At 39.9% G+C, this 21,593-nt stretch overlaps 1 protein-coding gene across 1 annotated transcript; it reads left to right on the forward strand.

The window, feature by feature from the left end:
* Nucleotides 1-496: 496 nt before the first annotated feature.
* LOC141584835 (uncharacterized) lies at nucleotides 497-13,461 on the forward strand. Its single transcript, XM_074400688.1, has 11 exons — nucleotides 497-527; nucleotides 2,717-2,781; nucleotides 3,246-3,270; nucleotides 5,443-5,507; nucleotides 5,973-5,997; nucleotides 7,876-7,940; nucleotides 8,404-8,428; nucleotides 10,358-10,426; nucleotides 12,142-12,191; nucleotides 12,553-12,623; nucleotides 12,710-13,461. Exons 1-11 carry the CDS (start codon nucleotides 497-499, stop codon nucleotides 12,861-12,863), a joined length of 645 nt encoding a protein of 214 aa, XP_074256789.1. The 3' UTR covers nucleotides 12,864-13,461.
* Nucleotides 13,462-21,593: the final 8,132 nt, after the last annotated feature.

Below are 21,593 nucleotides of genomic sequence, written 5' to 3' on the forward strand. Positions count from 1 at the left end.
CCAATCCTCAGATGAGGAGGAGACGCCACAGTGGAAGGTCAGTCCACCTGGTTTGGTTGGAGAAAAGCTTTCTTAATTTTATCTTTTTGAATTTCAGTAAGGTAGGAGAATCAGACCCTATGTATCATAGGTGATTTATCCAGTGTCCTTGGTGGGGAGAATTCTGAGTGAGAGTTTGTTCCCCACTGAGGCTTCATTTAAGACAGGAAGAGAAAATGGTAGCACCAGCCACACACTGAGGGGCAGTAAGCTTCCTCCTCAGCAGCTTGATTCTGTGCTTGGGGCAAAATCACCTCATTGCCAAGCCCCAGGACCTTGAGAGGAAATATCCTGCAAGACAGACTTTAGCATGAGTCAGCTGTCCTATTCCTCCTCTGCGTTCCTTTGACTTGAACACTCTTTCCCATCTGGTCTTCTAATGGCAACAAGTGAAGAAAAGCCCTGAACACTCAAGCCTCAGGATGGTCTGAAGCTCATGGTGTTTTTCTTTCCCTCCATGCAGGCAGAGGAACCCACCAAGGACAAAGGTGTGTATTCTGGAAGCGCTCCTTGGCTAAGGACTGATCTTCAGTGTGGCAACAGGGGCCACTTACTCTCCTGCTTTTGCTGGAAGGCTGCTCTGGTTTGAGCTTCCTGACAGAAAGGAGATAGGGGCAGATTGGTTTAAAAAACACTCAGTCCAGGGTTGGGCGCGGTAGCTCATGTCTGTAATCCCAGCACTTTGGGAGGCCGAGGCAGGTGGATCACGAGGTCTAGAGATTGAGACCATCCTAGTCGACATGCTGAAACTCCGTCTCTACTAAAAACACAAAAAATTAGCTGGGCATGGTGGCGTGTGCCTATAATCCAGTTACTCAGGAGGCTGAGGCAGAAAATTGCCTGAACCCAGGAGGCAGAGATTGTGGTGAGCCGAGATCGCGCCATTGCACTCGAGCCTGGGTAACAAAAGCGAATCTCCTCCGTCAAAAAAAAAAAAAAAAAATCATAGAGTCCGTCCAGTAAAGAAGCATGACCATCCTCTCGAGTTCCTGGAGGCAGAATTGCTATTTAGATGGAATAGGGTGGTGGGCATCAGGGCGATGAGGTATGGAGGAGACAGCTGTGTGGAGTGATTGGGAATGTCTTTCGGAGTGTATGTGCATTTACCTAGAAAATTCAGAAAAACTTTCTAAAACATTAAATTGCTACTGAACATTTCACATAAATGAACACATTCATCCTCCAGCACAGCTGTACCTGAAGGTCAATGTTATATTCTCACACCCCAGATAGAGATGGTGCAGAGATGGATTTCCCAGGCTCTCAATCTCCTAAACGCAAGAGGCAAATGTGAACTCAGGAACGGGAGGAGGATTGATGCAGTGGGTTACTATTGTGCATTCACCAGGCGGCCCTGGTATAACTCGTCATTATGCCAGGCAGTTCTGGCATCTGTTTGTGCATGTGGAAGGATAAGAGTCTTGAGAGGTCCCAAACACTGTCTGTCATTTTAGGGAGGTCTCAAGGGCTGCCTGACGCAGAGTATCAGTAGGTACATTTTATGTTGGACTTTCCTATGTGCATTTATTAATGTGAAACACAGAGAACTGAGCTGATGCGTGGCTGGCGGTAGTGGTGGCATCATTTCTCAGCTCGTGGTCTAAAGCAGAGAAATAATCAGGGACATACTCTATTGTGTTTAAAAACCCGATTTTCACAAGCATTTGACATGCTCAGGTGGGCCAGGTACGTGGCTCATGCCTGTAATCGTAGCACTTTGAGAGGCCCAGGCGAATGGATTGCTTGAGTCCAGGAGTTGGAGATCAGCCTAGGCAACGCTGTCAAAGTTCATGTCGACTAAATATACGAAAAGTTAAGTAGGTGTGGTGGCACACCTGTTGTGCCAGCTACCTGGATGGCAGAGTGGGGAAGATCACTTGATCCCTGGAGGCGCAGGTCCCAGTTAGCAGAGATTATGTCATGCCACTCCAGCTTGGGTAACACAGGGCATCTTCCAAATGAAAGGAAAAAAAAAAGGAATAAGTGGAAAACTGCTTGTTTAGTATTAAACACAGTCAAGACACAGCGCTGACTATGATCTCAAGGAATTTTTTGGGTGTTGGGCTCCCACCCACCTGCCCTGCGGGAACCTCCCGCACAGCTGGGATGGAGAGGGTCAGCGCCCCACCTGCTGCCCCCATGACGGGCTGTTCCAGTGTCAGAGCCCCTGCGAATGTGAGCGGCAACGGACTCCCGACACATGCAGACATTGCCTTGAGAGGGTCGAGTGCAAGAACAGATAGCACTTGCTAAATAGGGGCTACCTTTAAAGGAGAGGATAACTAAGAATTTTCAAAGCTGTATTGTCTTCAACACAAAAGATTAGTGAATATACCGTATATTTTGGCGAGAATGAGATGTCTCAGAAGAAAGGTTGCCTTCTACCAAGTATAACATACCGCAGAATGACTGATACACAAAGAAGCACCCGACATGAATTCTCGGGATGAAATGAGCTTGGAAAGACTCAGGAAGGGAGGGCAAGTGAGCTCAGGTCAGATGAGGAGGCAGGAGCCCTGAGGAGGCTGCAGGGACACACAGCCTGCCCTGGGTGGTGTGCCCAGTTTGAGATAGGCTATTTCACATTGATGAGGTCACCTGGGGTTAGAAAACCTCTCTTCCCTGCTCCTCCCCTGCACCTGCTGACAGTCACTCGGTGTCTTCCTACTTCCCACAGAATACACCCTGGTGGAACCGTTCTCGTACCAATCCTCAGATGAGGAGGAGACACCACAGTGGAAGGTCAGTCCACCTGGTTTCGTTGGAGAAAAGCTTTCTTAATTTTCTTTTTTTGAATTTCAGTAAGGTAGGAGAATCAGACCCTATGTATCATAGGTGATTTATCCAGTGTCCTTGGTGGGGAGAATTCTGAGTGAGAGTCTGTACCCACTGAGGCTTCATTTAAGACAGGAGGAGAAAATGGCAGCACCAGCCACGCACTGAGTGGCAGTGAGCTTCCTCCTCAGCAGCTTGATTCTGTGCTTGGCGCAAAATCACTTCATTGCCAAGCCCCAGGACCTTGAGAGGAAATATCCTGCAAGATCGACTTTAGCATGAGTCAGCTGTCCTGTTCCTCCTCTGCTTTCCTTTGACTTGAACGCTCTTTCCCATCTGGCCTTCTAATGCCAACAAGTGAAGAAAAGCCCTGTACACTCAGGCCTCAGGATGGTCTGAAGCTCACGGTATTTTTCTTTCCCTCCATGCAGGCAGAGGAACCCACCAAGGACAAAGGTGTGTATTCTGGAAGCACCCCTTAGATAAGGACAGATCTTCAGTGTGGCAACAGGTGCCACTTACTCTCCTGCTTTTGCTGGAGGGCTGCTCTCATTTGAGCTTCCTGACCAAAAGGAAATAGGGGCAGTTGGGTTTAAAAAACACTCATTCCAGGGTTGGGCGCGGTAGCTCATGTCTGTAATCCCAGCACTTTGGGAGACCGAGGCGGGTGGCTCACGAGATCTAGAGATTGAGACAATCCTGGTCGACATGGTGAAACCCTGTCTCTACTAAAAACACAAAAAATTAGCTGGGCATGGTGGCGTGTGCCTATAATCCCAGCTACTCAGGAGGCTGAGGCAGGAGAATTGCCTGAATCCAGGAGGCAGAGATTGTGGTGAGCCAAGATCGCACCATTGCACTCCAGCCTGGGTAACAAGAGCGAATCTCCTCCGTCCAAAAAAAGAAAAAACACCAAGTCCATCCAGTAAAGAAGCGTGACCATCCTCTCGAGTCCCTGGAGGCAGAATTGCCATTTAGATGGAATAGGGTGGTGTGCATCAGGGCGATGAGGTATGGAGGAGACAGCCATGTGGAGTGATTCGGAATGTCTTTGGGAGTGTATGTGCATTTACCTAGAAAATTCAGAAAAACTTTCTAAAACATGGAATCGCTACTGAACATTTTACCTAAATTAACCCATTCATCCTCCAGCACAGCTGTACCTGAAGGTCAATGTTATATCCTCACTCCTCAGATAGAGATGATGCAAAGATGAATTTCCCAGGCTTTCAATCGGAAGAGGCAAATGTGAACTCAGGGACGGAAGGAGGATTGATGCAGTGGTTACTATTGTGCATTCACCAGGCGGCCCTGGTATAACTCGTCATTATGCCAGGCAGTTCTGGCATCTGTTTGTGCATGTGGAAGGATAAGAGTCTTGAGAGGTCCCAAACACTGTCTGTCATTTTAGGGAGGTCTCAAGGGCTGCCTGACGCAGAGTATCAGTAGGTACATTTTACGATGGACTTTTCTATGTGCATTTATTAACGTGAAACACAGAGAAGTGAACTCACGGGTGGTTGGCGATCATGGTGGCATTGTTTCTCATCTCATGGTCTAAAGCAGAGAAATAATCAGGGACATACTCTATTGTGTTTAATAACCGGGCTTTTACAAGCATTCGACGTGCTTAGGTGGGCCGGATGCGTGGCTGATGCCTGTAATCCTAGCACTTTGAGAGGCCCAGGCGAATGGATTGCTTGAGTCCAGGAGTTGGAGATCACCCTAGGCAACGTGGTGGAAGTTCATATCTACTAAAAATATAAGAAGTTACCCGGGTGTGGTGGCGCACCTGTTGTGACATCTACCTGGATGGCAGAGTGAGGAAGATCACTTGATCCCTGGAAGTGTAGGTTCCAGTGAGCATAGATCATGTCACACCACTCCGGCTTGGGTAACACAGGCCATCTGCCAAATGAAGAAAAAAAGGAATAAGAGGAAAAACGCTTTAGTGTAGTAGTAAACACAGTCAAACACAGCACTGACTATGATCTCAAAGAACCACTTGGGTGCTGGGCTCCCACCCGCCGTCCCTGCGGGAATCTCCTGGAGCTGGGATGGAGAGGGTCAGCGCCCCACCTGCTGCCCCCATGACGGGCTGTTCCAGTGTCAGAGCCAGTGTGAGTGTGAGCAGCAACAGACTCCCGACACACGCAGACATTGCCTTGAGAGGGTCGAGTGCAAGGACAGATAGCACTTGCTAAATAGGGGCTACCTTTATAGGAGAGGATAGCTAAGTATCTTCAAAGCTTTATTGTCTTCAACACAAAAGACTGGTGAATATACCGTATATTTTGGCTAGAGTGAGATATCCCAGAAGAAAGGTTGCTTTTTACAAAATATAACATATTGCAGAATGACTGATACACTCAGAAACAATAGAGGTGGATTCTAGGGAGGAAATGAGCTTGGAAGGACTGAGGAAGGGAGGGCAAGTGAGCTCAAGTCAAATGAGGAGGCAGGAGCCCTGAGGAGGCTACTGGGACACACAGCCTGCCCTGGGTGGTGTGCCCAGTTTGAGATAGGCTATTTCACATTGATGAGGTCACCTGGGGTTAGAAAACCTCTCTTCCCTGCTCCTCCCCTGCACCTGCTGACAGTCACTCTGTGTCTTCCTACTTCCCACAGAATACACCCTGGTGGAACCGTTCTCGTACCAATCCTCAGATGAGGAGGAGACACCACAGTGGAAGGTCAGTCCACCTGGTTTGGTTGGAGAAAAGGTTTCTTAACTTTATCCTTTTGAATTTCAGTAAAGTAGGGAAATCTGAGCCTATATATCGTAGGTGATTTATCCGGTGTCCTTGGTGGGGAGAATTCTGAGTGAGAGTCTGTTCCCCACTGAGGCTTCATTTAAGGCAGGAGGAGAAAATGGCAGCACCAGCCACGCACTGAGTGGCAGTGAGCTTCCTCCTCAGCAGCTTGATTCTGTGCTTGGGGCAAAATCACTTCATTGCCAAGCCACAGGACCTTCAGAGGGAATGTCCTGCAAGATCGACTTTCGCATGAGTCAGCTGTCCTGTTCTCCTTCTGCGTTCCTTTGACTTGAACACTCTTTCCCATCTGGTCTTCTAATGTCAACAAGTGAAGAAAAGCCCTGAGCACTCAAGCCTCAGGATGGTCTGAAGCTCACGGTGTTTTTCTTTCCCTCCATGCAGGCAGAGGAACCCACCAAGGACAAAGGTGTGTATTCTGGAAGCGCTCCTTGGCTAGGGAAAGATCTTCAGTGTGGCAACAGGTTGCACTTACTCTCCTGCTTTTGCTGAAGGACCGCTTTGGTTTGAGCTTCTTGACAGAAAGAAGACTGGGACAGTTTGGTTTAAAAAACACTCAGTCCATCCAGTAAAGAACCGTGGCCATCCCCTTGAGTCCCTTGAGGCAGAATGCCATTTTAGATGGAACAGGGTGGTGTGCATGAGGGCGATGAGGTATGGAGGAGACAGCTGTGTGGAGTGATTGGGAATGTCTTTGGGAGTGTATGCGCGTTTACCCAGAAAATTCAGAAAACTTTCTAAAACATTGAATCGCTGCTGCACATTTCACCTAAATAAACGCACTCATCCTCCACCACAGCTGTACCTGAAGTCAATGTTATATCTTCACTCCTCAGATAGAGATGGTGCAGAGATGGATTTCCCAGGCTCTCTGTCTCCGAAACAGAAGAGCCAGACATGAACTCAGGAACGGGAGGAGGATTGATGCAGTGGGTTACTGTTGTGCATTCACCAGGCGTCCTTGGTATAACTCGTCATTATGCCAGGCAGTTCTGGCATCTGTTTGTGCATGTGGAAGGATAAGAGTCTTGAGAGGTCCCAAACACTGTCTGTCATTTTAGGGAGTTCAAGGGCTGCCTGACGCAGAGTATCAGTAGGTACATTTTACGCTGGACTTTTCTATGTGCCTTTATTATGTGAAACAGAGAAGCGAGCTCACAAGTGGTTGGGGGTCATGGTGGCATCGTTTCTCAGCTTGTGGTCTAAAGCAGAGAAATAATCAAGGACATACTCTATTGTGTTTAATAACCCGATTTTTACAAGCATTTGACATGCTTAGGTGGGCTGGATGCATGGCTGATGCCTCTAATCCTAGCACTTTGAGAGGCAGAAGCGAGTGGCAGAAGCGAGTGGATTGCTTGAGTCTAGGATTTGAAGATCAGCCTAGGCAATGTGGTGAAAGTTCATATCGACTAAAAATACAAAAGGTTACCTGAGTGTGGTGGAACACCTGTTGTGCCAGCTACCTGGATGGCAGAGTGGGGAAGATCACTTGATCCCTGGAGGTGCAGGTTGCAGTGAGCAGAGATCATGTCACACCACTCCAGCTTTGGTAACAGAGACCATCTGCCAAAAGAAAAAAAAAAAAGGAATAAGTGGGAAAATGCTTTAGTTTAGTAGTAAACACAGTCAAACACAGCGCTGACTATGATCTCAAGAAACCACTTGGGTGTTGGGCTCCCACCCACCGTCCCTGCGGGAACCTCCTGGAGCTGGGATGGAGAGGGTCAGCGCCCCACCTGCTGCCCCCATGATGGGCTGTTCCAGTGTCAGAGCCAGTGTGAGTGTGAGCAGCAACGGACTCCTGACACATGCAGACATAGTGTTGAGAAAGTCAAGTGCAAGGACAGATAGCACTTTCTAAATAGGGGCTACCTTGAAAGGAGAGGATAACTATGTGTTTTCAAAGATTTATCGTCTTCAACATAAAAGATTAGTGAATATACCATATATTTTGGCTAGAATGAGATGCCTTAGAAGAAAGGTTGCTTTTTACCAAGTAGAACATATCGCAGAATGACTGATGCACACAGAAGCACCAGAGGTGGATTCCAGGGAGGAAATGAGCTTGGAAGGACTCAGGAAGGGAGGGCAAGTGAGCTCAGGCCAGATTAGGCGGCAGAACACCTAAGAGGCTGCCGGGACACACAGCCTGCTCTGGGTGGTGTGCCGCGTTTGAGATGGGCTATTTCACATTAATGAGGTGACCTGGGGCTAGAAACCCTCTCTTCTCTGCTCCTCCCCTGCACCTGCTGTTGGTCACTCTGTGTCTTTCTACTTTCTGCAGAATATACCGTGGTGGATATCTGCTCGTACCATTCCTCAGATGAGGAGGAGCCCCCACAGCAGAAGGTCAGTCCACCTGGTTTGTTTGGAGAAAAGGTTTCTTAACTTTATCCTTTTGAATTTCAGTAAGGTAGGAGAATCTGACTGTACGTATCGTAGGTGATTTATCCAGTGTCCTTGGTGGGGAGAATTCTGAGTGAGAGTCTGTTCCCCACTGAGGCTTCATTTAAGACAGGAGGAGAAAATGGCAGCACCAGCCACGCACTGACGGGCAGTTGTTTTATTCCTCAGTTGCTTGGTTGTCTTTTTGGAGCAAAATTACTTAACTGCCAAGCCACATAAACTTGCAGGAAACATCCTCCAAGAAAAGCTTAGGTTTTTCACATGAGTCTTTTTGTCCTGTTTCCTTATGAGTTACTTTGCCTTTTTCCAATTTGCTTTTCTAATGTCAGTAGGTGAACAAGACATCTGTGTGCACAGGATCCAGCATGGTCTGTTGCTAACAGCAATATGTTTCCATTTCTTACAGTTGGCCTCAGGAGTCTCGGAGAACGGTATGTATTGGGGACCCTCCTCAGTGTGGATGAATATGTAACATGATGAGGAATGTGGCACTGTCTCACTTGCTTTTTTTGTAGACAAAAAGCCTGAATTGAGCTTCCTTTTGTCAATGAGAGGAATATTGTTTTGAGATAAGGAGCAATGGCCACATTCTTCAGTCCCTGGGAGCAGCTCTGTGTTCTGTAGGTGGGATGGAGTTGTGTGCACAGGGCTGGTGTGCGTCTGTGTGAATGCATATGCTGTGGTGCTTGGTGTGCCTGGGTGTGTGTGGGGTAGTTTCACTGAAAGTGCAATCTTGGCTGGGCCCGGTGGCTTATGCCTGTAATCCCAGCACTTTGGGAGCACCAGGCAGATGGATCACGAGGTTAGGGGTTTGAGAGCATCCTGGTCAACATAGTGAAACCTGTCTCCACTAAAAAATACCAAAAATTAGCTGCGCGTGGTGTTGAGTGCCTGTAATCTCAACTACTTGGGAGGCTGAGGCAGGAGAATAGCTTTAACCTGGGAGGTGGAGGTTGCAGTGAGCCAAGATTGGGCCACTGTACTCCAGGCTGGCTGAGAGTCCCAGACTCGGTGTCAAAAAAAAAAAAAAAAAAAAAAAAAAAAAAAAAAAAAAAAAAAAAAAAAAAAAAAAAGAAAAGAAAAGAAAAAAAGAAAGAAAGCATAATCTTAAAAAAGAATGCAGTTAGCCAGGCGCGGTGGCTCAAGCCTGTAATCCCAGCACTTTGCGAGGCTGAGGCGGGTGGATCACGAGGTCAAAAGATCAAGACCATCCTGGTCAACATGGTGAAACCCCGTCTCTACTAAAAATACAAAAAACTAGCTGGGCATGGTGGCGTGTGCCTATAATCCCAGCTACTCAGGAGGCTGAGGCAGGAGAATTGCTTGAACCCAGGAGGCGGAGGTTGCGGTGAGCCGAGATCGCGCCATTGCACTCCAGCCTGGGTAACAAGAGCGAAACTCCGTCTCAAAAAAAAAAAAAAAAAAAAAAAAAGAATGCAGTTGATTCCACGCCAAGGACACTTTGGTTAACCTAAAGGAAATCCTGCCAGCGCCTGGGCAAACGTTCACTGGGTAGTAACAGAACAAAACTGTTTGCATTATCTCTGCAAACTCATTTGTTTTCACTGGGAATCCGCTTCTAAACCTCATTTTCTAATAAATCTCATCTGGTAGCAGGCCTTCCTATTTCCTCCTGCCCTTGGAGTGGTCATGACACCTCAGTGTTTTCAGTTCCCTCCTTCACAAGCCTTTTCTACTAAAGCCCTCAGAATTGATCCTCCATGACCCATCTATGTGTCGCTGTAACGGGACCCTAGGGAAAGCCCCTTGCCCCACTGCCTTAATCCGCAGGTGAGGCTGCGATTGTCAGCACATGAATGAAGGGGCCCTGCCAGGTTTTGCCTGAGCTGGGGGAGGACTGGGTGGAAGGGCACCTTGCAGGCCTCTATGCTTATTTATATTTAATTTAAATTAATTTCAAGACACAAAAGTAAAACATTCAGAACCTCCTCTGAAGACCCCTGTTTCGAGTACCCAGTATTTCAATGCGCACACTGCAGAGAGCATTGCCATCCTGTCGGAATGTTCTCTGGGCCAGCTGTCATGAGCCTGACCCAGGTTCTGTTCACTGCACTCACCTAACTCAACATGTGTGCATCTATGCTGGGAATTCAAGGTTCTCAGAATGGAGCTGACAGTCATAATGGGCCAGAGGAGGTGGATGGGTGAAGGGGGATTTTTTTTCACGTTTTCTGTCTCATCTGAAGGCTCCCAGATGAGTCCACAGAGCCCAGGGAGAGTCTGAGATCACAGAAGGTGGAGCAGGACACCTGGTGTCACCCAGTGTGGCTGAGCGTGGAGCAGGAGTGCTGTTCCAGTCACTCTGAAGTCACCCTTCTCTGATGTTTGTGTCTCTGTAGGTAGCTCTGAGGACAGCTTTCCTGAAACCAGTGATGACAAAGACTCTGCCAGTAGCGGAGACACTCCAGGTGGGGCTGGGGCATAGGGTTCTTGGGGCAGTTGGGTTACACCTGTGGTTTTTGCGCCTCGGCTGGGAGCTGCGAAGTCAGTAAATATAAAAGGAAATAGGTGTAGGGATATGGTTTGTTCTTTCTGCATGTTAATGAGAATGGAAGGAGTTTTGTTTTCATGGGCAAGATGACCTTTTCCAGAAGGCCAGACGTCTCCTGCCTGTGCCGCCACAGCGAACACCAAAGCCCTGGGTTTTATGTGTGTGTGTGTGTTGAGGGGAGCGAGTAGTGTCCTTTGTGAACGGAAAACAAGAGATGAGTAAGATGAGCATACTGGTGTGGCATTGAGTGCTGTGCAGGAAGTGAGGTGGGACACAGCCTCTCACAGCTGCTGTGTCACCCTGGACACAGAGTCCTTCATGCATGTGCCAGGAGGTGGCAGGAGTCCACCCTCTCCCTCTGCAGTCTGGGGACCTGCAGCAGCACCTTCCTGTCCAGCCCTCAGCATCTGCTCCTGGTCACAGGGCACTCCCTGGGTCTCCTGAGGCAGAGAATCCTCCTCTGGGATTACTGTGTGCTCCCATCCTAGAGACCCAAGGGGGAATCCCATACTCAGGCATGGCTCTGGCTTCTACTTCTCACCCAGTCCCAAATCCTTGAGCTAGGACTGGAAGCTGAATTGGTTTTGAGAATTCAGTGTCCAGCTGTCACCGAGACCCTCTGCGGCCAGCAGGAATTTTACGGTATGTGTGTGGAGTGGCTGCGTGTTGCTGCAGGCTCACACCCTCCTTATAACCTGGTTCCTGGAATCCACTGGACCCAGGATGGAGCCGCTGGACAGCTGGCACAGGGGTCACTTGTCTTGTCACACCCTCCGCTCTGACCTGACAGCCTTGTCCTGAGCCCCACACTGTAGTCAGACCCAGCTTGTTCCCTGTCTCAGGCCTGCCAGGTGCCCTCCCGCCCAGTCCTCCCACAGCTCAGGCAAAACCTGGCAGGGCCCGTTCATTCACGTGCTGACAACCACAGCCTCACTTGAGGATTAAGGCAGTGGGACAAGGGGCTTTCCCTAGAGTCCCGTCACAGTGTTTCTAAGCTTTCAGAAGCTTGTGGGATTCTTGTGAGGGTTGAGTATTTTCCAAGTCCCTAAGGTCATCCCAGGCATACAACAGTCACTCAATCTGTGACATCAGTTGTCAACCTGTCCCACAGGCCCCAACTGAGCCCCAGGCCTGTGGCAGGTGCTGCCGACCTAGGGTGCGACCCACAGGTTTATGGAGGGCCTGGCGGTGCAGCCCTGCCCTTCCCTCCTGTGTCTTTTTGTTGGAGAGCAGCGGGATTGGTGATCAACAGGGAGAAAGGACACAGGATTCATCAGAAGAGCAGAGACGGGCCCTAGAGGAGGCGGAGGGAGGGAATCACATACTGTGCACAACGTGCTGAAGATGGTGGCCGCCCCTTGGAGGAATGAGATGATACGGCCTTGGCCTTCCCCGTCTGGGCACAGTTACAGGATGTGAGGACTGGGGAAGTGTGTGGCAGACAGGGGCTCCTCCCTCGCTATAGGAAGTGATCCAGGCTGCGGAGAAGGCTCTGGAGATGAGCACACCGGAGCCTGTGGGGTTGGCTCCGCAGCCTCAGGACGGCAGGGCCCGAGTGCCTGATCGACTCTCACTCTCCCCTTTCCCTCCCATGGCCGCCCCATCACGGCTGCTGCTCCCAACACCCTGAAGCTGCTGGAGCAGACATGGAAGAGTCCAAGAGTGCAGACGGCCATCAGCATGTAATTATCTCATCTCCCCTCTGACTCCTGAGCTCCTCTAGCTCCGGCCCTCTCCCCCTTCTCTCTTATCATCCTCCTGAGGGACCTGGTCTCATCGTGGCAGTCAATGTTCTGGGTCTTCAGTACCTGTAAAGTCCGTCTGCAGCCCTCCTGCCCACGGTCTCGCCCTTGCCCTGACTCCTGACCCCCAGGCTGCAGCGCTGAATCCTGTTGAGCAACTCCACAGGGTCCAGGCAGGAAGCCGGGCTGGGGCCCCACCCTACTGGAGGGGTTCCCAATGACATCTGGGTCTGCTCTGGGGACCACCCCCCAAAGCTGCACTGGGGACTCTGGACATGCACAGTTGTTTTCTTCCTCTCAGATGCCAGCAAGTCCTCTCCAGGCACCTGCGGAAAAAGCAGTAGAGACAAAGCCTGAACAGGCAGAAGAAAAGTGAGTGTGCAGGGGCGGCGTGACCAGGGGAAGGCAGACAGTGCCTGTGTCCCCGTGTCTGCCGCAATCTCTTGCTATCTCATCAGGACACCTGGAGAGTTCAAGGAGGATGAGGATGCTGAAGAGCCTTGCCTGACCTGTTGTGACCTTTGTCTGTCATGCTGGAAATCCCTAAAGGCAAGTGAAGGATGCCCAGAGAACATCCTCCAGGGAACACACCCTCTCCACAGCAGCCCGTGAGCCTGCTGGGCTGAGCCCTCCACAGGCTGCTTTAATGAGGGAGAGGCTGAGGTGCTGGTCAGGCTACCACGTGCAGGATTCCAAGGCCACGAACCGTGTTCTTGTCTGCAGTGCCACTGAAGCTCATTTGAGGGGACTCAGCTCTACCATCCCAGCCCCCTGAAGCCAACAGGGAGCATCATCAGTTCATCATGAGCAGACATTGGGGCTGACCATGAACCCCCATGTTTCATGCCTCCTGGGAAAGATGTGAAAGGGAGGGAGGCATCCCTGGGCTTTGCCATACTGGCAAGCAGCCCACCCAGCCCAGCACTGGACACCCGTGGGCACTCAGTAGGTCCTGGCATCAAGTAGGGGAAAAGCCAGGATCCAGGACCCACTGGGGTGTGCCCAGTCCCAGCAGCCCGTCAGCCTCCCCGGAGCTCTGGGGTCTCGGGTGGCCTCCTGGCCCCATTCCTCAAGATGAGGTTGGAGGCTTCTGTGTGCAGAGAGCACTGGCTTGGGCATCGATGGTTCTGTGTCTGTGTCCAATGCCAACAAAAGAAACCCCTGAAGACAAGTAAGGGCTGTGCTCACTTGCGAGGAGTTGAGGAGCACGATTCAGGGAGCCACTGTTTTAAATGTATTTTACTATTCAAAATTAACATATACATATGAATGTGTGTTTTATACATATATATATATATATAATATTATATTATACATTATACACACACACCCCCTGTTTTTTATTCTTTAAAAAGTAGTGTTTTCTGTAATCCTTTTATGCTGGAATGTATTATGTGGAAAACGTGTGTTTGGCCAAAGCATAATGATTTCCTAAATGAAAATGCACAGACAGGGTTGGTGGGGTGTTGGCAGGACCAAGTATTCTTAGGCAGTAATGATGACGTGCTCCAGGAAGCTGCACACATTTAACATGCAGTTCTTCCACCTGGAGGGCATGGAGGGTCTGGGGGGAGGGGCAGGTCACCACCCCGCCCTGTGTCATCAGACCTCCTGCTCCTCCCAGGGCCCGAGGGGATGGGACTCTGCCTGTTGATCCTTGAGCCACCCCCTCCTTCTGCATCTGTTTCAGTATCAGGGGTCCAGCCCCCGGAAGGTGCCTGTATTTGTGCCTGGGCTCAGTGCCTCCTGCAGGACATTTATAGACACTCTCTGTGCACAGGTAACCCCCTCATCAGAGAGCAGCATGCAGTCCTCAGAGCCCTGTGGGCGGACTCTGAGGAGACCAGGGCCCGAGGAGCCCTCTGAGCACACCCACCCCAGGGAGCCACTCCTCCCTCCACCTCTGTGCCCCTCAGTGACCCTCACACCTCTATCTGTGTTGCAGATTTTTCCAACATCTGGAAGGGCCAAGACTCAAGACCTCAGCATGGCCCAGTGACCATCTGGATCGTGAGAGTTTTGGGGATTGTGCTACACTCTCTGGACTTTTATATTCTCTCATTTAATTTAAAAATATATATATATTCTTACTTTAGGCCGGGCATGGTGGCTCATGCCTGTAATCCCAGCACTTTGGGAGGCTGAGGCAGGCATATCACTAGTCAAGAGATGGAGATCATTTCTGGCCAACATGGTGAACTCAAAATACAAAAATTAGCTGGGTGTGGTAGCGGGAACCCGTTATCCCAGTATTCGGCGGGCTGAGACTGGAAAATCATTGAACCCTGGAGGTGGAGTTTACAGTGAGCCCAGATTGTGCCATTGCAGTTCAGCCTGGTAACAGAGCCAGACTCTTATCTAAAAAAAAAAAAAAAAAAAAAAAAAAAAAAAATTCTTACTTTAATCTGCTTTTTGTAAGACACAAGCTGTCACTATGTCATTGTAGCTTACATTTTATTGCTTAAGAAATTGTTCAATTGTTTTATTAGTGTTTTTGGATTTTTGTCCAGTTTTTCTGGAATTTTTGTAATTTTGATAGATGTTTTATACTTTGTATTATTTTCTTAAATGACTTTTACTTTAGTTTTTAACAAATCCATGGTACAGTAAGTTATAGTAAGACATAGTATTCTTATGTTTTCTAGTAGTTCATATTCTGTACATATTTTCACATATGTAAGTGTCAGTGGCCAGGCATGGTGGCTCACACCTGTAATCCCAGCACTTTGGGAGGCCATGACAGGAGAATCACTTGAGCCCAAGAATTGGAAATCAGCCAGTATCATACCAAATGGTAAAGAGCATCAACACAATGAGGAAACCTCTCTCACCACTCCTATTCAATATAGTACTGGAAGTTCTAGCCAGAGCAATCAGGCAAGAAAAAGAAATAAAGGGTATTCAATTAGGAAAGGAGGAAATCAAATTGTCTCTATTTGCAGATGACATGATTGTATATTTAGAAGACCCCATCGTCTCAGCCCAAAATCTCCTGAAACTGATAAGCAACTTCAGCAAAGTCTCAGGATACAAAATCAATGTGCAAAAATCACAAGCATTCCTATACACAAATAACAGACTTAAAGGGAGCCAAATGAAGAATGAACTGCCATTCACAATTGCTACAAAGAGAATAAAATAAGGATTACAACTAACAAAGAATGTCAAGGACCCCTTCAAGGGGAACTAGGAACCACTGCTCAAGGAAATAAGGGGACACAAATGGATGGAAAAACATTCCATGCTCATGGTTAGGAAGAATCATATCGTGAAAATGGCCATACTGCCCAAAGCAATTTATAGATTCAACGCTATCCCCATCAAGCTACCAAAAATCTTCTTCACAGAACTGGAAAAAACCACCTTAAACCTCATATGGAACCAAAAGAGCACCTGCATAGCCAAGTCAATTCTAAGCAAAAAGAACAAAGCTGGAGGCATCACACTACCTGACTGCAAACTATACTACAAAGCTACATTAATCAAAACAGCATGGTATTGGTACCAAAACAGAGATACAGACCAATGGAACAGAACAGAGGCAATGCCACACATCTACAACCATCTGATCTTTGACACACCTGACAAAAACAAGCAATAGGAAAAGAATTCCCTGTTTAATAAATGGTGTTGGGAAAACTGGCTAGCCATGTGCAGAAAGTAGAAACTGGACCCCTTTCTGACACCTTACACTAAAATTAACTCCAGATAGATTAAAGACTTAAACATAAGACCTAACACCATAAAAATCCTAGAAGAAAATCTAGGCATAACCATTCAGGACATAGGCATAGGCAAGGGCTTCATGACTATAACACCAGAAGCATTGGAAACAAAAGCCAAAATACACAAATAGGACCCAATCAAACTCCACGACTTCTGCACAGCAAAAGAAACAATCATTAGAGTGAACTGGCAACCAACAGAATGGGAAAAAATTTTTTCAATCTACCCATCTGACAAAGGGCTGATATCCAGAATCTACAAAGAACTAAAACAGATTTACAAGAAAAATACAAGTCCATTCAAAACTGGGCAAAGGATATGAACAGACACTTTACAAAAGAAGACATACATGAGGCCAAAAAAACATATGAAAAAATGCTCATCATCACTGGTCATTAGAGGAATGTCAATCAAAAGTACATTGAAATATCATCTCACGCCAGTTAGAATGGCAATTGTTAAAAAATCTGGAGACAACAGATGCTGGAGAGGATGTGGAGAAATAGTAACACTTTTACACTGTTGGTGGGAGGGTAAATTAGTCCAATCATTATGGAAGACAGTGTGGCAATTTCTAAAGGACCCGGAAATAGAAATTCCATTTGATCCAGCAGTCCCATTATTGGGTATATATTTAAAGGAATATAAATCATTCTATTATAAGGACACACGCACAGTTTACAATAGCAAAGACTTGGAAGCAACTCAAATGCCTGTTGATGATAGACTGGACAGGGAAAATGTGGTACATATACACCATGGAATACTATGCAGCCATAAAAAATGATGAGTTCGTGTTCTTTGAAGAGACATAGATGAACCTGGAAACTATCATTCAAACACTGGGGTCTATGGGGTAGAACTAGGGGAGGGACAGTGGGGAGTGGGGAATTAGAGGAATAACATGGGGAGCAATCTTACATGTTCTTTGCATGCACCCCAAAACCTAAAATGCAATAAAATATATATATATATAAAGTATATAATATATATTTTTATATATTATATATAAAAATAAATATATAAAATATATAAAAATATGTACAATATATAAAGTATATTTATTATATACATATGTTTTTCTATAAAATATATACACTATATTTTATGTATTTTATATAAAAATACATAAAGTCTATAACATATGTTTATTTTATATAAAAATAAAGTATATATAATATATAACATAAATATAAAAAATATATAAAATATGTATTACATATTTACATATATTATAAATAAATTAACATATCTAAAATACACATAAATATACAAAATATATTAAAAAGTATGTATTATATAGTTTTATATATATTTTATACATTTATATATATTTTAGATATATTAATTTTTATATATAGTATATAAAATATGTATAACATATACTGTCTATATTTTTATATGTATTTTATGAAAAATCCATAAAATATACATATTATATGTATACCATATACTTCATGGGTTTTAAGGTACATATAACATATATATTATATGTAAAAATACATATAAAATGTATATTTTTAAATGTATTTTTACATATAATGCATATACAAAATAAAGTATATAAATAAAATACATATAAAAATAAAATGCATATATGTACTTTATACACGCTTAAATGTATTTCATATAAAAATACACAAATTATATAAAGTATATATTATATATTTATATATAATATATATTTATATAAGGTATATATTATATACATTAATATATATAATTTAATATATTTATATAAGTATATATAATCACATATATTTATGTAAACTATATATAATTATATATACTAATATATATAATTATAGAAAGTATATATTAATATATATAATTATATACCAATACATAAATAAAAACAAATTAAATATATAATATATATACCTTATAAATTTTTAATATATACTTTATATATTGTATATTAAAATTAATATGTATAAAAATATACAAATACATAAAATATATATAAATATGTATTTTATGTTTTATATATCTTACATATAATATAAAAACCACAGATAATATATATACCTTATATATCTTACGTATTTTTAATAAAAATACATAAAGCATATATGATATATATAATTTTTATGTTTATTTTATATAAAAACACAAAGTATATATGATATAAAATACATATAAAAATAAAGTATATATAATATATATTTCATATACTATATAGAAAAACATATAAAATATATGTAAATATATAAATTATATTTTAAAATATATGAAGTCCATGTATTTTACATTTTATAAATTTTTATAAATAGTATATATTAATTTTTATATATAATGTAGAAATATATAAACTATATGTAGTATATTTTGCATATATGTTATACATTTTGATATATATTTTATATGTATTAATATTTACATATAGTATGTAAAATCTATATGATATATATACTTATGTATTTTTATATAAAATACATAAGTATATAATACATATTATATATTAAAAACGTTATATAAAAATATATATTTTATATAATATATATACTATAAAAATATATATATTTTATAAAATATGTAAAGTATATATTATATATTATATATTACATCATATAGTATATATAAATATATAAAATATATGTATTTTATATATAATATATAATATATATACTTATGTATTTTATATAAAAATACATAAGTATATATATCCCATACGTTTTACATACTATATATAAATATTAATACATATAAAATATATATCAAAATGTATGATATATATGAAATATAGATAATACATATAGTTTATATATTTCTACATTATGTATAAAAATTAACATAAAAATATAAAAACATAAAATATATATAATACATGTACTTTATATATTTTTAATATATTTTATATATTTACATATATTTAGTGTTTTAATATATATTATATAAAATATATAATATATATACATTATTTTTATATGTATTTTATATAATATATACTTTATTTTATATAAAATAAACATAAAAATATATATAAAATATGCTGATATAATATATATTTATTATATATATCAATTATATAATATATAATATATAATATATATTTAAATATTTAATATTTATATTTTATATATATTTTATATATATTATTTTATATATATTTTATATATATTTTGTATATATTATTTTATATATATTTTATATATATTTTATATATATTATTTTATATATATTTTATGTATATTTTATATATATTATATTATATTTATACTTTATATATTAAATATTTAATATTTTATAAATATTTAAATATATAAATATATATAAATATATATATTTAAAGATTTAAATATATATTTATATATGTTTAAATATATTATTAAATATATATTAAATATATATATTTATATATTTATATATTTAAATATATATGAATATATATTTATATATTTAAATATATATTTATAATATTTTATTATAATTATATTATAAATTATATTTATAATATATAAATATAATTTATATTATATAAATTATAATTATATTATAAATATATATTTATAATATAATTATAATATTTATAATTAAAAATAAATATGTATATTTAAATATATATAAATATATATAAATATATATTTAAATATTTAAATATATATTTTATATATAATATATTATATATTTTTATATATTATATATATTATATATATTTTTATATATAATATATAATATATATTTTTATATATAATATATATTTTAAATATTTGTATATATAACATATAATATATTCAAATATATATATTATATATTATATATTTTTTATATATATTTTTTCATATAATATATATTATATATTTAAATATATATATTATATATTTTTTATATATAATATACAATATAATATATACTATACATAATATATACATTTATGCCGGGCATGGTGGCTCAAGCCTGTAATCCCAGCACTTTGGGAGGCCGAGGCGGGTGGATCACGAGATCAAGAGATCGAGACCATCCTGGTCAACATGGTGAAACCCCGTCTCTACTAAAAATACAAAAAATTAGCTGGGCATGGTGGCGCGTGCCTGTAATCCCAGCTACTCAGGAGGCTGAGTCAGGAGAATTGCCTGAACCCAGGAGGCGGAGGTTGCGGTGAGCTGAGATCGCGCCATTGCACTCCAGCCTGGGTAACAAGAGTGAAACTCCATCTCAAAAAAAAAATATATATATATACATAATACATTAGTATATATATATTTATTATATAGCTAATGTATCATATATCTAACATATATTATATATTATGTAGTATACAATATATATTATGTAATATATTATATATAATATTATGTAATATATTATATAAATTATATAATATATTATATATAATATTATACAATATATTATATTATATATTACATAATACTATATATAGTATAATATTATGTATTATATTGCATAATATTACATAATAATGTATTATGTAAAACATTATGTAATATATATTACATAACATATTATATATAATATATATTACATAATATATCATATATTACATAATTAATTATATAATATATATATTACATAATATATAATATATAATACATGTTAGATATATCTATTATATTATATATAATATATAATATATGTTAGATATATTATATCCATATTATATAATATATAACATATAATATATGTTAGTATATATTATATCTATTATATTAATATATAATATAATTAACATAATAGATATAATGATATATCTATTATATTAATATATAATATATAATATATGTTAGATATATCTATATTCCATAATATATAATATATAATATATGTTAGATATATTATATCTATTATATTATATAATGTACAATATATTATGTAATATATAATATATATTATGTAATATATTTTTTCTAATATATATTACATATAATATACATTATATAATAGATATATAATATATATTTGTATATTAATTATATATAAGCATATATTATAAATATATAATATATAACATATAATATATAACATATAATATATAATATATTATATGAACATATGATATATATATCAAATATATAAATATATGATATATAATATATATTATATATCTATTATGTTTATATATAATATAAATATCATATCTAATATATATTATGAAATATTGCATATTAAATAATATACTATAGTATAATATAAATATAATATAATATATAATATAATAAATATTTCTATATAAATATAAATATATTTATGTATAAATATAATAAATATATATTTATATGTAATATTTATAATATTATATAATATTATATATATTATAATATATTAATATATAATATAATATTATTATATTATATAATATATATTATAATATATATTATATAATATATAAATATATATTATATAATAAATATTTATATATAAATATAAATATATTTATACATAAATATAATAAATATTTATTATATTGTATATTATATTATATTTATATTATATAGTATATTATATAATATGTAATATTTAATATAATATATAATAGATATATTTATATTATATATAAAGATAATAGATATATAATATATATTATATATCATATATTTATATATTTGATATGTATCATATATTCATATAATATATATTATATTATATATTATATAATAT

Source organism: Saimiri boliviensis, chromosome 1, assembly GCF_048565385.1.
Source record: "Saimiri boliviensis isolate mSaiBol1 chromosome 1, mSaiBol1.pri, whole genome shotgun sequence".
Lineage (NCBI taxonomy): Eukaryota > Metazoa > Chordata > Mammalia > Primates > Cebidae > Saimiri > Saimiri boliviensis.

What these genes read in the sequence shown, in the direction of transcription:
- LOC141584835 (XM_074400688.1), top strand. Translation starts at nt 497, where the DNA reads ATGCAGGCAGAGGAACCCACCAAGGACAAAG. An exon ending in AGGAGACACCACAGTGGAAG is followed by an intron (nt 5,508 to 5,972) that starts GTCAGTCCACCT and finishes CCCTCCATGCAG; the next exon opens with GCAGAGGAACCCACCAAGGA. An exon ending in CAGTAGCGGAGACACTCCAG is followed by an intron (nt 10,427 to 12,141) that starts GTGGGGCTGGGG and finishes AACACCCTGAAG; the next exon opens with CTGCTGGAGCAGACATGGAA.